Source organism: Hakea prostrata, chromosome 10, assembly GCF_041222555.1.
Source record: "Hakea prostrata isolate BN-2017 chromosome 10, UWA_Hpros_2, whole genome shotgun sequence".
Lineage (NCBI taxonomy): Eukaryota > Viridiplantae > Streptophyta > Magnoliopsida > Proteales > Proteaceae > Hakea > Hakea prostrata.
This window is the reverse complement of record NC_142609.1, coordinates 49,834,285-49,849,992: the sequence shown is the minus strand read 5'-3', so window position 1 is coordinate 49,849,992 and position 15,708 is coordinate 49,834,285. Positions and strand designations below refer to the sequence as shown.

General features: G+C 37.8%; 2 protein-coding genes across 3 annotated transcripts; one reads left to right on the top strand and one right to left on the bottom strand.

Moving 5' to 3' along the window:
- Nucleotides 1–4,727: 4,727 nt before the first annotated feature.
- On the top strand, nt 4,728–9,208 carry LOC149003766 (Chaperone DnaJ-domain superfamily protein). 2 transcript variants are annotated; one of them, XM_089137096.1, is made up of 5 exons: nt 4,728–5,273; nt 6,612–6,765; nt 7,523–7,555; nt 8,135–8,229; nt 8,431–9,208. In XM_089137096.1, exons 1-5 carry the CDS (start codon nt 4,737–4,739, stop codon nt 8,662–8,664), a joined length of 1,053 nt encoding a protein of 350 aa, XP_088993222.1. In that variant the 5' UTR covers nt 4,728–4,736; the 3' UTR covers nt 8,665–9,208. The 2 variants fall into 2 exon arrangements, with proteins under 2 accessions (XP_088993222.1, XP_088993223.1); XM_089137097.1 differs by lacking the exon at nt 7,523–7,555 and having other exon boundaries at nt 8,431–9,206.
- Nucleotides 9,209–9,489: 281 nt separating this feature from the next.
- Nucleotides 9,490–13,965, bottom strand: LOC149003765 (transmembrane protein, putative (Protein of unknown function, DUF538)). Its single transcript, XM_089137098.1, has 2 exons — nt 13,079–13,965; nt 9,490–9,814 (listed from the first exon to the last, which is right to left on the bottom strand). Exons 1-2 carry the CDS (start codon nt 13,562–13,564, stop codon nt 9,770–9,772), a joined length of 531 nt encoding a protein of 176 aa, XP_088993224.1. The 5' UTR covers nt 13,565–13,965; the 3' UTR covers nt 9,490–9,769.
- Between the last annotated feature and the right edge of the window lie 1,743 nt (nt 13,966–15,708).

The following is a 15,708-nucleotide window of genomic DNA, read 5'->3' as shown; positions in this document are numbered from 1 at the left end:
GAAGCGAATGAGAGGCCATTATTTGAGGAGTGTGGGGGAGGTGATGCTTTGTTCAGTGGATCAAAATAATTTCTTGGATTTTGGAAGTATTTGTATCGGATGCAGATATGAATGGATTCTGTATGCAAATTGCAAAGTACATCTCATAATCACATTCATGTAGATGAGATGAGATAGGCTTTGTGGTGGGTCCCACACTTAGGCAAATTGGCACCTTACTATTTTCTTTTCAAAACATTACTACTTCAACTTTAAGATTCTTGCTGGTTGTATGCTGCTCTTGAATATTATCAAGGTGGGAATCGGTTGGTTTCTACCACAGAGCGAAAAAAAAAATTCGGGTATGACTTGAATGATGTGTTTCCTGAGATTTGTGGGAAGCAAATTAAGGACTTGCTATGAATAAACCCAATGAATCGATCAATTTATTCCATTAGATTCTACAAGTATGTATATAATATTCTCTTATGGAGTCATTGTGAAGAAGTTTATGACTTTCACATAGGGTTTTGGGTGAGAATTTTCGATAAATTAACATTGAGTCATCAATAAGTTGTACTTCTATTTTGATCTGATCTAGAATGAAGATCAACATCACAGTGGATCTCCTAGCCAGGAGGGCCAATTTGTTGATGTGTTCAACTAGTTGACCCCTATCCACTCCCTGGTTACAGAATCTTAATATTTTTATTTCGTTGGCTTAGCTTTCTCAATATAAAGACTTTTCTAACAAAAAAGAAAAAAACAAAAGAAAAAAATACATATTAGAGGAATATTATATGTCTTAAGAAAGTCAATTGTTGACTTCTTCACTAAGAGGTAGTGCTAGCTGATCGAACTCTTTCGTTATCAGAAAGACATACATCTTGTGTATACTTACTATTGTATGATATCATCCTCTTTGTAGTCTACTTTCTCATCCGTTCATCTTTATCCAAATCAATAATCTTTGCCCATCATCACCTTCTCTCTCTTTCTCCTTCATTCACATCCAAGTCAGTGACTTGTGGTCTATCACTTTGCTTTTTTTTCTTCCATTCTTTTATGTTTCATTATAAAATGTTTACAAAAATAAATGATATGCTTGAACGGCTGTGAAACAAATCCAACGCTTTTTGTTTTTTTTTTTTTTTCCGGGGGGTTTTTTTTGTGGGGTTTTTTTTGTTGGGGTTTCCCCCCCCCCTGGGGGGGGCCCCGGGGGTTTTTTGCCCCCCCCCTGGGCTTTCTTCCCGACCTTATTGAGTTAAATTCGAACCGCTTATGATGGGTGATCTAAATTTAATCCTATCAAATTTAATGGTAGAATTTCTATGAGTGCTCAGCCAATAAATTTGCACAGCCGTTCAGTCACCGCCTTCCCATATCAATAAGATAGAGATAAAAGTATACATACAAAGGCATAAATTAATTAAGTACAGCTCATTTGTTTGTTGAGTGCTGCTTTGATTCTTGAACCGTTAAATGTAATTAAGGTTGTTTCCAGAATGTTTGAATAAATTTATCATTTTAGTAACGGGCTCTTGTCACTCATCTTCTCTCTGTTAGACAGTACAAATCAAGGACAATTCTTTCTTTCTTTTCTGCATGCAAATTAGTTTCCCTTCCCAAATAATCGAAAACAAAGAGGAATACATTCATATAAATTAAAACAAGTTGCAACAATATGAGCTTCATTGATTTGTCTTACTATTTCATTTTCTCAAGCTCCTCTATTGATCATCTCCCTGTAGTTTTTGAAGGACTCTTCTCTCTCGATCTTCAATTGCTTATGGAAGTTCTTGATGAACGTTTCTGCTTGGTCATTTACATCTTCATTCTCATCCCATCTTCTCTGCTTATTCCTGATCTGATTCACTTTATCAACACTGGCATCCACTCTAGTTGTTGCACTGCCACCATTAGAAGAGACCTCGGCGCCAGATCTGTTTACAACCTTTCGATCAGCCATGATGTCGATGGACCTGTAACAACGCAAGCTCTAGCTAGCCCTAAAGATACAAGAAAAGATAAGATCAGAGATCGAAATGGTTGATGCTTGCGGAACAACACTACAGGTATTTAACTTATATAGAAAGAATAAAGCACGGGCAAGGAGAAAGTTACTATTAAAAATTTCAGCTGGAATATTATATGTGTATGCTCGTGGGAACATCTTTGTCATGCTGATGCCCAAAGACACCCAATACGATAAGCCATATTCAAGAATGATTTTCTTGTAATTAAGAACACGTGGTTCATGTGGTTGAGAGACAAGGAGAAAAGAGTGGTGGGTTTGTATGGAATCAATTTCTTCAAACTTGACTGCTCCTGCTTTAGAGCAGAAATAAATAAATTTGACTGCTTGTTTAAATCAGTGACTTACAGTTTTAAGAGGGTTGGGTTAGCTTTTCTTTGTTACTCAGAAAATCTTAAGACTCATCTCAGAGATCCTAGGATGCTATCGTGTTGAGAGTTAGATTCAAATGCTAGAGATCTTAGGATACTTAGAATATGAATCCTTATTGATACTTACTTCAAACCTTCATTATTGCTTCCATTCTCAAACTAGGAATGGATTGTCTTTATTCTTTCACCGGAAACTAACCTCCTAAATGATTTAATATAGTCCCAATTAGGGCTTGGGCTAAAGATTTTGGCCCTAGGGGGGTTAGGGCCAAAATATTCCCCGAACTAGGGCCAGGGCGGGCCTGGGATTACTCTGCATTCCGTCCCGATTTTTAGCCCCGATTTTGGCCTCGATCTTGGCCCCGATTTTGGCCCGATCTCTGACCCCGACCAAGGCCCGATTTTGGCCCCGACCCGGCCACGATTTCGGCCCCGATCCTAGCCCTAATTTTGGCCCCGATCTTGCACATATTAGCCATGACCCTGATCCTGGCCCTGATTTGAGTTTAAAGACTCTGGACCCTCCACCCACATGGAGAGGAATTAATTGTAATACATATAGGTGGATACTTAACACGTGTCAAATTTTAAAAACATGATCATGTTTTGTAGAAAATTAATAAAAATAAATTATAACCTCATTACCAATGTAATAAGCATCTATTTGATTTTGGCCCTGATCCTGACCATAATTTTGGCTCTAATCTTAATAATAATTTGACGATGATCATGTACTACAGTACTAGATTTTTACCCTGATCTTCATACTAACATTGATATGAGTCTTGATTTTGATATTTAGTCACTTTGATCATATTAGACTATAAATTCACTTTACATTATTTTTAAGGTAATTTTTAATTTCCAACAAAGTCATTTTTAGTTCAATAAAATATGGATTTTGTTTTTTGACTAAGGCGAGATAATATATTATAAATAATAAAAACTATTACATAAAGAATTAATATCTAACAAATCTATACCCTAACTTCTCATCATGAATATCTAACAAATCTACTGTGATATTTCAAAAAAATTATTAAAAACATATAGCTATGTTTGTAACTAAAACATCATTTTCTTTAACTATGAAAAAAATACTTTTTTTTTGTTGAATACTAAATTATTGTCGATTTACTTGTTAACAAGGTTTTGAATATGATTTTTTGTATTGAATAAAGATATCAATTTATTGAACAGCTGTGAATGAAAACATACCTACCTATGGCTTAAATTCTTGACTTTGAAGATAAAATTTTCATTTATCGATTCCTTTTGAATTATGAATCTCTGATGTTTCTAAGTTTACAAAAGAGTTTGTGTGACATTCTCTATAATTGACTTGACTTTCAAATATGCCTAAATTTAATTACAATTCTTCTCTCTACTTATTCTATTTCATGAATAATTTTAACTCTTTGCTTTCTTTGCAAAAACCAAAGGAAAACAGAATGGGTATAAATAGTTAAATACATATTGAATCTAAGTTTTGGATTATTTGTCGACATCTTTAATATTTTATTTTCCGGAATTGAGTTTGGAATTTAAGTATTTAATTACTTTAATATGTATTTTAATTACTACTGTCTTACATTTGATATTTACGACCAAAGATATGGCCAATTAAAGTTGGGACAAGGCCAATTAGGGCTGGCCAATCGAGCGGCCAGAATAGGGCCAATCGGGGCAAACGTATTCTTCTTCAGTCCAATTAGGGGGGCTAAGGGCCAACCCATTCCGACCCGCCAATTAGGGCCAATTGGGCGGGTATGGGCTTGCATTTGAATTGGGTTTTATAGGGCCGGGTTGGGCTCAAATTATACCATATAGGGCTGGGCTGGGATTGCAAAAGCCCGGCCCAGCCCGGCCCAGTTGCAGCCCTAGTCTCCACCTTACCATGAATCTGGCATTCTTTTTCGGCCTTCCAAACGTATTCTTCCTCAGTACTAAGAAGAATAACAACCTCTGATAATTGAAGGCACCGCATGAACTAAATGACTTATAAGCACAAATTACCGATAACTCAAGAGACATTTATATAAATCCCTAGGTTAGCGTCTCATAATCTCAGATCAAGAGTTTGATAATCCTTAGGATTAGACGCAGAGTCCCATCACCTAAATTCAATCTTAATATTGTTTCAATCCTTTTCTTTTATATATATCTTCAAGGACTAGAAATTAACAATTACAAAGTAAAAAAATCATTTTTTGGCCCACACATACTGAGATTAGATTATGAACTTGTTAAAAAAAAATTAATAAAATAAAATTGTAGAGGGGTAGAGTAGTCATTTGAGGTTCTTTGCTTGGGCGTAGGTGCAACGCCACCCGGTAGCATTTTCTTTCTCCATGACCGCCTCTACAGTTCCTGACTTCCCTTCTTTGCTCTATCTGAATCTGGCTATCGAAGTGTCCAAACGTTTGGCTGAGGCATGCTGTCGAAGTATCATCCAATTTCGATATTTGAACTCTGAGTTCTCTTTGAACAGACGAGCTTTTACGAATGTGGTGAGTGAAGAAGACTCAGTGGATTCGTCCATGAATATGCATGGAATCACTCAAACACTAGAAACCACGATAAGGCTCGATTGTTCTTTCAAATCTCCTCGCGGTTGTCTTCTTTATCTGAAAAACAAGTCAAAATCTTCTATACCCATCCCCAGATATAGCCAAAGAAGTGATTTCAATCTTTTTCCCTTTGCTCCACAATCTTTCTTGCTGAGTTCCAAGAAGAAAACCAAACGTAGCAGTTATATTCTTTCAAGAGCCAGCCGAAGAGAGTCTCCGTATGAAGTTTTGGGCGTTTCGCCCACCGCAACGCCTGAAGAAATTAAGAGAGCTTACAGAAAGCTTGCGCTCAGATTCCATCCTGATGTTAACAAGGAGGTCTGTACATTCCTTTTCAATTTGCTTTCACTCTTGGATTTTGATGCATTAGATCAAAATTTTATCTTTTTCTGTTATAAAATTTTCTCTCCATGGACACATGTGTAGTTGGGTGTCCTGTGAATAAACCAAACTTGTTCTGGAATATTGTGTCGTTCATCTAATTTTCCGAGGAAATTGAGCTGAATGGCAAACCTACATGGCATTTGGCAACGATACTCCCTCGCTTTATTGCCCACTGCCAACAGAGAAAAAAAAACCTAATCTGATCTATTAATACGTGTTTCGTGTGAAGCCACCAGTTCCTATGTCTAATCCTTTATCGAAGAACTAACACAAATTCTGTGAGGTTGAATCCAAAACCTTACATTCCACATCAGAAGTTTCATGCGTAAATTTTCTCCACTTCCATTTTACCCCCTACCTGCCCATTGAACCTAGTTGCCGCAGATAACTTCATTTGAGTTCCCCCACATAGCATTATCTGCAATTGTGTCTTGTATCTCCCACCATCTTTCCAGATGTTCATTTATGTCCTCTGACTTGGAAAGAGTAACTCTTCCCATTTCTTCTGGATGTTTTGCCCTCTCGATGGTTTCTACTTTGTATACATTCTCCATGTTCAACTCCAATGGACTGTTATGAGAGGGTCCATTTCTTTATAGGTTTTCAGGCCACAATATCGATGAACCGTTAATGGTGTCATTGTTGCAACTGGGTCTATTAATATCCAGCTACAAGTTCAGGGATTTAAAATCTCTTTGCCCATTCTCTTCTTGCCCATGAAATGAACCAACCTGTGCCTTATCACCGATACCTCTTGTATCCCAACTGCTACCATTGTTGAAGTAAGAAGCAATAGATGAAAATAAAAATAAATAAGAAATGGAGCAAAGCGCCTTACTTGATGTCACTCGAGACATTGTATTTAAGACAATGGTTTCCCCCTCTATCTTGTAATTACATGATGATGTTAAAGATCTCAGGAAATGTTGTCTCTAGGATAGAATGGCCTTCATACAAATCTTGAATAGGACTACTGTTCATATAATCTAATCAAGATTTCAAATCCACACATAAATATTTCCTACACTATTGAAATAGAATAGAAAAAAATATCTACTAGAAGAGACCAGACCTTACAAGCTTTTCATTACATCAGGCAGCTCATAAAAAGACTGAATAACTAAAGGCATGCAAAAGAAATGACAGATGAATTTAAATTCAAAATTTTTGAGTGTAGAATGACAAAGGCTTCTCTGTTTTACTGCACTTCTCATTAACACATACTGCCTAGGTCTGATTCACTTTAAACTTTTCTGGCATTGACTTGTACAGGCTAATGCTCAGGAGAAGTTCATGAGGATAAAGCATGCATACAATACATTATTGAACTCAGAATCTCGACAGAGATATGATTTCGGAAATAGTGCATCCAGTTATTCCAGCTCCAGAGATAAAGCAAACCAAGATGAGGAGTTCTATGGTTTTGGTACTGATTCGTATGCCTTTGTCTCTTCCCTTCCCCCCAACCCACTCCCAAAAAAAGGAAAAAAATGAAAACCCCAAACATCCTTTATTTATTTCTGCTGGAATAGCACAGCTGGATAACATGCCATTAGATGGATCTCATAGTTGAGACCCCTTGAACCAAAATTGATTACTTTGATGATCATAACCATCTTACCTGCTGATCCACTGCCTTTCTGGGCCTTACTTCTTTCTGTCTTCTGTTTCTTCTGCAAGACGGCACCCATATGTATAGCATCAAGTGGTGAGTCCTGTTGTACTGTTTGTGAGCTGCATATACTGTTCTTGCCCTTTTAGACAATAACTGTCTACCAAGCCTGTACCTTAGATTGTAGTTTGGTGTAATATTTGTTGTTGAAGCTATATTAGGAGCATGAGTGGAGCTCCCATTGGGGGTGGGGGGCAATTTTTTAAAATTTTCTCTATAGAACCTCATTTTGAGCCCTTTTTTTATAATTTTTTTGGGGGTCATTTGGCCTCTTTCCAGTATGAAATTTCAGCATTTGCCCCCTACCCCTTGGAGAATATTTTTAAGGGTAAGGACAATGGTTAGGAAGGTCATTCCCAAAACAAATATTGAATCCTGGCTCCGACCCTGATTAGGAGAAAAATGAAACACTAAAGGGAAAAGTATTCTCTGACCTCATCTTGTAATTTCTTGTGTTCAGATAGGTCAGATTTACTTAAATTTCTCATACACAGGCCATTTATTTCTGCAGGTAACTTTGTGAGGGATGTTCAAATAACAATAGGTAGATTTGTCCTACCATAAAACAAAATAGAGACTGAATTTATTCTGCATTCTCTTCATTTTGTTCCCCTGCCTTTTCAAATTTATGAACATAGTTGTCAAGGCATTTATCAGGCAGTGCCTTGGTGGTTCAAGCAACCACTTGCCATATTGTTCAAGGTACCCACCCAGATGGAAAATAAGGGGAAAATAATGGGAAAATGAGGAAAAGGGACACAAGATGGGGAAATTGGGTGTTGTGGTAGTGGAAGCCACCTGCCACCACCCTCAAGAAGAAGAAGATCTTTGATATTTATAAGTAAAAATAAAGAATTGATTTTTTTACACAGAAGTCCCCTTTAAAATCGAAACTAATGGGACACAGATCTAGTGTTTCACACAGATCCCCCTTTTTTATATGGTAAAACTTGACTGCCTTGGCACCAAGGCAACAAGATGCTTGGCCACCGCCTAGGCTCACCCTGCTGCTATGACAACTATGGTTATTATTATTATTATTTTTTTTTGGTAAACACAACTATGGTTATTAAGAAGCTTAGTATTTGGTAGTTCTTAAATCTACATGTTGGTTATTTTACAGAGGACTTCTTTAGGGACCTCCAAGCTGAATTTCGTAACTGGGAAGCTGATGCTGATTCACAAGGGAAGCCAAAGAGTTTATGGGAGGAGTTGGCGGTAAGGGCATTTATATTGTTTTTTCTTTACCATCTCTGCCTTTTTATTAAGTTCCCATCTCTGCCTTTTTATTTGGGCAAGTAGGTCCAAGCTTGTAGGGCATGCATGTTTAACAACATATAGGAATGAAGGAAGTAACCTAGTGAAGACCACAAGCAAGCACTATTTATAGGGAAAAGTACTAAAATTTTCATTTTGCAGGACATAGGTGAAGAATTTGTGGAATTTCTGGAGAAAGAGCTGAACATAATCGATCCTAATGTAGAAGATGGAAACAAGAGTGAAAGGGCCCCCAGTGGTAATCCATATACAAAATCCTGGTCAGACAGTGGTAAAGATGATCAAGGTAAAGCAGATAATAAGAGTGGCATTGAGGACAATATTGATGAGATTGAAGCCACACTTGCTCAATTGAAAAAGGAACTGGGGCTATAGGAAAATGGGTTACTGTGGTCGTGTGTTCTCATGTGCAACACCATTTTTCACGTCAACTCAGATGGAAGATTGTCGAGACTTGAGAGAGCTTGTAACAGACCGCCATTAAGCTTGGAGACTCCTTGTGGCCATCTCATTTTTTCACCCATAAATTACACAATTTTTTCTGCCAAAGGGTTCACATCTCCCACATATGTGAGAGTTGGAGAAGATGGTCCACAGTCCTCACCACACGCCCGTCCCCCCAACCCCCAATCCCCAATCCCTGCTCTCTCCAAGCCCCTTTTCTCCTTTCCTGTATGATTGCATTGTTAGTTATAATGTCTTTGTTTAAGAATTTGGAATTTCTCTCCATATGGAGGCGCCTGATGTTGTTTATACTGTTGGAACATACCCACTGGTCCCAATTTGAATTCAGCAACACAAACTGCAAGCTGGGTTGCGCAGTAGATATATACGGGAAGCTTTAAAAGATAAATCGAAGGAAACAATAGTGTTTTTTTCTACTAGTAGGCAGTAGGCTGAAAGCAAGCATAGGCGCCACATTCTAGGGGTACATAAGTTTTTGTCCATCACAAGTCGATAAATCTGGTGGACTTCAATAATGGAAACTTAGGCCGGACTGGGTATCATATCTATTTCGAGTTGGAATTGATTTCAAGAAAAGAAGAAAACTTGAGGCACAACTACATTATGAAGCAGATTACATGAAAATATGAAATTCTGAAACTTCTTTACTTTGTGCGCTGCGGGTGGTTTCACCACTTAGACAAGAAACGACTTAGACACAAGAAAACATAGGCTGACTACGTGCGCAGCAAACTCCGACTTGGACTTGGACTCTGACTTGAACTGTACAACTTGCAAATCCTCGTACAGGACCACCTTTTCTGGTGGTTTTTAGGGTACAAAGACACTCGTAACAAAGTCTAGCACATCACTGAAGAAAAGAAAAAAACCTCATATAACCATATACTGGTCCACCTCCTTCTGGTGGCCTTATAGCCTTATAGGGTAAAGAGACCTGCAACATAGTCCATCACAGACTGCTGAGCACCTAGCGTTATGTAATTGTGAAGCAGTTGACTTGGCCTCTCCTCAGTCCTTACTCGGTTAGAAGCATTGGGACTTCATTAATGGGACTTGCAACCTGCAAAACAACGAACATTCAGATCCCAGTTAGCCAACAACAATTTCTACCCAAAATCAATTAAAATAAAGAGAAAAATAAAAGAGTTGGCCAATAACCATGATTTATTTGCACTAGACTTGGTTTTCCAGCACGCACATATACAAATTGACTTGCATGAGAAATACATCCATGAATGTGAAAATAAACTGGGACATGTTCCATAACTCCAGTGGAGCACCAACAGAAACCAACAGCAGAGGGCTTAGTTGAAGAACACTGTCTCAACACAGTATCTTTCCACGTTTCCGCCTATTTAACTTCAGGCAAGAAGACCAATATTTATATGCTCCGAGGGGAACTCAAGTTCCTCAGCCTATTAATCGAGTTTCAGACTGAACAGAGCTTCCCAGGTGGCAAGAAAAGGGACAAGAGGGATACATGCCAATAAAATGGGAAAGTATTTGATTTAAGTAGGCCTCCAAATTTCATTAATAAGGTGATTTTGAATGTAACAAACAATTGAGATCAACTGCAACACGATCACACAGGGACAGACCAATACTAGAAACAGAATTCATAAAACTTTTGTTTCTAACTCAACAAAAGTAGAAATAGAAAAAGATGACTGGCTCCACTACCTGACCAGTCAGAATGGGATCATCACCATAGCCAATCCACTGAATCAGCACAGAATCATCAGGAGGTATAACAGCTTCACCACTGTAACCTCGTCCAAATTCATTACCAAACCAAAAGGAAAACATACTATATTTTTCAACCAAATCCTCTATTACAACAGTTCATTGTTTTCAAAAAAGATCAAATACTGAAAATACCTTCCCTGTGTGGACAGAACTATTGAGAAAAAAGAAACAATAAAAATAATAAGTCTCAATACTTTTTTTGGAAAAACAAAGAATTTATTAATCAAAGGACAGAAGAAAAAAAGGGGGGGGGGGAGAAAATACAACAGAGGAGGACATGCACAAGCCTAACAAAGCCAACAAGGCACTAAAGAAAACAGGAGGGAAAAGGAGAGAACCTAAGAACCAGAAGACCTAAAACAAAGGCTCAGTTCAAAACTCAGCGCTACTCGTTTAGGAACTCAAGAAATATGCCAACGATGGAATATAGAAGCCACCAGAGGGAAACCATTCTGGCAGCTCTTCTCAGATAGGATCCCACACAATTTTCTAGAAGATCTCACCATATGGCCAAATTTAACCATATGTAGGCCAGTCTAGCCGCCCTGGCTTGAACTAAGACTGGAAATCTGGTCCAAAATCAAAACGACAGTGGTTTCAGCCTGTTCCATCCTGTTGCAGGCCTGGTTTTTCCTCTTCTATCATCACTAAACTGCATCATTGATCCAATCCTAGACCTATCTATCAATTGGTAGCAATTGCCCCATCATAACACCATGTGGCTAAAGATTTGTAGGTGACCCTGGTAATCATGTCATGGTGCCAATAGTATTCATTTCTCTTCTTCTAGTTTTACAATTAACAAACAATATAATTTTGAAGGACCAAAATGGCAAGGGAAGGGTGGTAATATGTAATTCTGAAACAGGATTTCAAAATAAGAGTGATAATAAATACTAAAGTGGGGCACGGACATGTGGTTTCCTACAAGGATTTGGTGATATTCCAAAGAATAAATTACAAATGTTAAATATGAGACCATATTTGAATAATTAATGTCAATCCACACACAGATCCATATACCAGATGAACCAAACACACCAGGATGAATAAAGCATAACACTACAAATTAAGAGTCTTGCTGTGTCAATATTTATAACATTCCACAAGCAATTTAACATATGTTTATGTTGACATGAGAATAATATACTCTTCCAATCCATAAATGGGTTGGTGGGTATGCACAGTTTAGGTCTTCAAATGCTGCAGGATCGGGTGATTTGATTCAGACGGAAGAAGCTGAAGAGAGAGGGCTGGGGTATGCCTAAAATGGCTCAAGGGCAAGAAAAGAATGCATAACTTGGACCAGCAACAAATATGGCTTTGAACAGAACAGATTGGAGAAAAAGAATCCATGTAGCTCATCTCTCCAGTTGAAATAAGGCCAAGTTGAGGTGAGTTGTACCCGTATATGGACCAGACCAGGCACACATACAATGTAACTGAGTTGATTATTCATTCAGAAACTTGCTTCAAAACATGTTTCCAGGTTAGCAAACTTAGTTCATTGAAGGCTTATGCTACTGCAAAAGCTCTGAGTTTCCAACTGTTCTGCAGGCCTGAATACCTCTGTATTAGACTATGTAACAGAATTGTGTTTGTGATGTGTGGGTGGGTCCATTGATAACTTACAAGTAATAATCTTACTTTCTTGCATTTGTCTTAGCTCCAAAAGTAATTTAATGCAGGGCTAAAAAGGGTAAATGCAGGTCCATTTGAAAACCCCTCATTAGCAGCTGCATTAAATAACAATTGAAAAGAGGGAATCCTGGAACGGATTTGCTTGCATCTAATTTTCAACTTTCTGCAATGATCAAGCCTGTCAACATATAGACCTGATTCAATCTCCCAAGAAGCAAGAACTTTCCCAAGAGAAATGTAATGAGTGAAAAAATAAAGCTTGCTAACGTGTTGAGAAAATTGGTAACTCCATCATGCTAAAATTCTGGGTGTTGGCTGGGGATCTTGTTCTCCTACTAATGCTGCTACAATAGGAAACTAGAAAGGTATAAAGAACAGGACTCCAAGAACCATAAACAAGATTTCAGGAAAGAAAAGTCATATCCAGATGGGTGCACGTCAAAACATTATCTTCATATGGTGTTTTATGAGTCACCTTTTCAAATAATTTCATAAGATAAACTGAAAACACAACCGCGTCTTGCAACCGGGAGAGAGAAAAAGAAAAGAAAAAAAATTCCCTTCAAGGAACAAAAATATATTCCATGTTCTTGGCTTCTCTACCATTTTGATATGAAGATGCGAAAAGTAGAAAGAAAATAACTTCAAATTTGCATCCACATAGTAGCCATCGTCACTTCATGCCAACTGCAACAGTTCTAAGAAACTTATCTAACCAGAAAATTTCCTGAGTTCTATTGGTATGTTAACTTAAAGTTCATAAAACATAAACCCTAACAATTATCCAATTGGGGTGTAAAGATATTGAGTTTACCAAGTCATCTGTATCCAAACAAGCCAGCAATCTCAGGAGACACAAATAATTGCCCATGAATATACACGTTTCCCATGTATATCCAAGCATAGGAGCGTCTAAAGCAAAAGAAAGAACCGTTACCTTGAAAATATCCTTCCAAGACGCTTGGCGGGAGACACCATCCTTGCAAGCGTGCACGGTCTGGAACTGGTCAGCATCAAGCTTCTTGTTGATGAAACCGACCTGAAAATATATGTAATCGCTCGGCGGCAAATCCACCCTGATCTCATCGACGTCAAGCCAAATGAAGAATCGCCTCACCTCAATCCCATCAAGATTGGTTATCGAACCGATGCTGATCTTACCAGTGATCTTCTGATCGTAATAGACCAAGTACTCGAACTGAACATAACAGGGCTTCTCCAATTCGACGACGAAACTCCCATCATCAGAAAGAGAGAATTTTTTCACCGAGTCAGGTAAAAGGCCACTCGGTAGAGCATATTTGGCCAGGATCTCGTAGACAGTTGTGCCATTAGAGGATGAAGCGGAGGGAATTGCGAGTGCAGAAGTGAAGAAAAATACGAGAAGGAAGAGACCCACAAGCGATTTCGAACAAGGAACCATTGTTCGCTGGTACTAGTGGTAACAAAAACTGGATCTCCAAGAAAAAGAAGAAGGAACAGAAGAGAAGTTCAGGTAGAGGTTAGAACTTGGCACCTGTAACAGTTCGACAGAGAAAAGACAATGAGAAAAGATGAAGACTTTGAGAAACACAGAATTAATTTGGGGGCGTTGGACAAAGGGAAGAAGAAGAAACCAGGAGAAGAAAACCCAACAAGATTTGCTCTTATTTATTACATCAACATGTGGGGTCATGCATGCTTGCCCTGTGATTGAGTGGAAAGTTGGCAATCGGCATATGTCTCCAGGATGGAACCTGTGTTCTTCTTTAGAACTCATTTTAGGTTCTTTCTGTATGATTTGTGGCCTACATCAATCAATGGACACTCTTCTGTTGCTGTCTGTTACACTGCGTTCACCACTACTACAGCGGCATTAGCCTAACAAAATCCGAGATTGAAAAGTCATCATAAGAACTCTCATATTATATTATACTTACAAGTAAATTTTTTTTTTTTTTTATACAAAGCAGTTAAAAAACCCTTATTATCATAAGAACTCTCATATTATATTATACTTAGAAGTAAATTGAATAAGTCTAAAATAGTGGGCGGTGGGGTGGATAAGGCGTTCTCGTGTGGAATAGGATGATGTGATTAATTAGGCGGGTTGGCTCTTCTTCTTCTGATTTTAATTAAATTGTTAGTTTTAGGTTTCTGTCTTTTTCTGGGGTTCAATTTCAAGTTTGGAATATAAGTGGACTCATTCTAGATATACTGTGGGCCTTATCTCAGAATTTTTTATTATATTTTAACGTGAGGTTCATAATATTAGGTAAATTAATAGAAAAACTAAAATATAAATAACACAATTATAAAATATATATTAAAATAAAATAAGGACTAAAATTGTGAGAGAAAAACTTAAGAAATCATGGAAGAAAAACGGAAAAAATAAATTGTTGGAGAAGTTATAAGAAAAAGGATAGATTTGAAGTCCAGAATGCCCCCTCTTTCTATCCCAATGTAGCTTAAATAATGCTGCATGGAATGGAACATTTGGCATGTAGTGTATAACTGGGACTGGGAGAGCTCCATCTAGGGGGTAAAATAGTCTTTCTATGTCATTTCCCGCGCCAAGAATCGGGGAAAGGGACACAGGAGGAGGGTAAAACGGGTAACATCTCTAAGATAACGGACTTTTTGTCTGTTATCCTTAATTGGCAAAAGTTCCCGTCGTTCCGTCGCAATTGAAATTAAACTTAAAATATCGCTTTGCCATTGTTAACCTCAAGAGCCATTGCTTAATAACGAAAGAAACGAGGGTATTTTAGGGTATCACAAAAAAAAAGATTTTTTTTTTCTTCTTTTAGTTGCACAGTCATGTTGGTTTCCATTACTGACCCGAATATATAACTGATAGAATGAGGTATTTAGGATTCATAGATCCAAGCCAAAAAAATTTACAACTTGTTCTACAGGAAAGAATCCTACTCAATCTTAAACTCTAACTAAGAATCTGCTGGAGATTAGGATTCTTGGGTAGCGATTGCTATATAAGTTTGGAACTTAGTACAATTATTTCTGCGCACTTCCTCTTCAATAATCTTAGGAGACTAACCCAGAAGCTCTGAGCTTCTCTGCTAGTATCGAGTGAGTATACATCCTACCCTGGTTACTGGGTCTTCTAGTCCTTTTTCTATCAAAGCTTTATGTTTAATCTATTGATCTGTTGTTACTGTATCTTCTCAGGAGTTCGTAAAGGTTGTTGGTGAGCCTGTGGTGATTTTGATTCGAATACACAATCAATCATAATGGCGGAGGTTTGTTACCCACATTGCTTTTCAGTTCTGCTCCTTGTTATCAAAATTGTCTACAAGACTAGGTCATATAAATTGAACTGGATTGACGATTCTATCTTGATTTTTTTTGTTCTTTCGGGTTTTTGAATGAATTTAGATACAAAAGCCAGTTCTTTCTTCAAATTTAAAGTCTAGACCATGTTACTGATTGAAACCCTATAATCAGTCTAACTGATCACCCCCTTCAATCTACATTCTTCTCCCCCAATAAGATTATCACTTTTTACTTCTGTGGAATTCTAAACCAGCATGACAATCTAGTTAGTTCGCATGCTCAGTTTCCGGA

Excerpts from the sequence above, each read along its gene's own strand:
- LOC149003766 (XM_089137096.1), top strand. The coding sequence starts at position 4,737 with ATGACCGCCTCTACAGTTCCTGACTTCCCTTCTTTGCTCTATCTGAAT. Across the intron at positions 6,766-7,522 it reads TGAGGAGTTCTATGGTTTTG|GTAACTTTGTGAGGGATGTT; the intron begins GTACTGATTCGT and ends TTATTTCTGCAG. Across the intron at positions 8,230-8,430 it reads GTTTATGGGAGGAGTTGGCG|GACATAGGTGAAGAATTTGT; the intron begins GTAAGGGCATTT and ends TTCATTTTGCAG.
- LOC149003765 (XM_089137098.1), bottom strand. The coding sequence starts at position 13,564 with ATGGTTCCTTGTTCGAAATCGCTTGTGGGTCTCTTCCTTCTCGTATTT. Across the intron at positions 9,815-13,078 it reads CTTGGAAGGATATTTTCAAG|GTTGCAAGTCCCATTAATGA; the intron begins GTAACGGTTCTT and ends GTTGTTTTGCAG.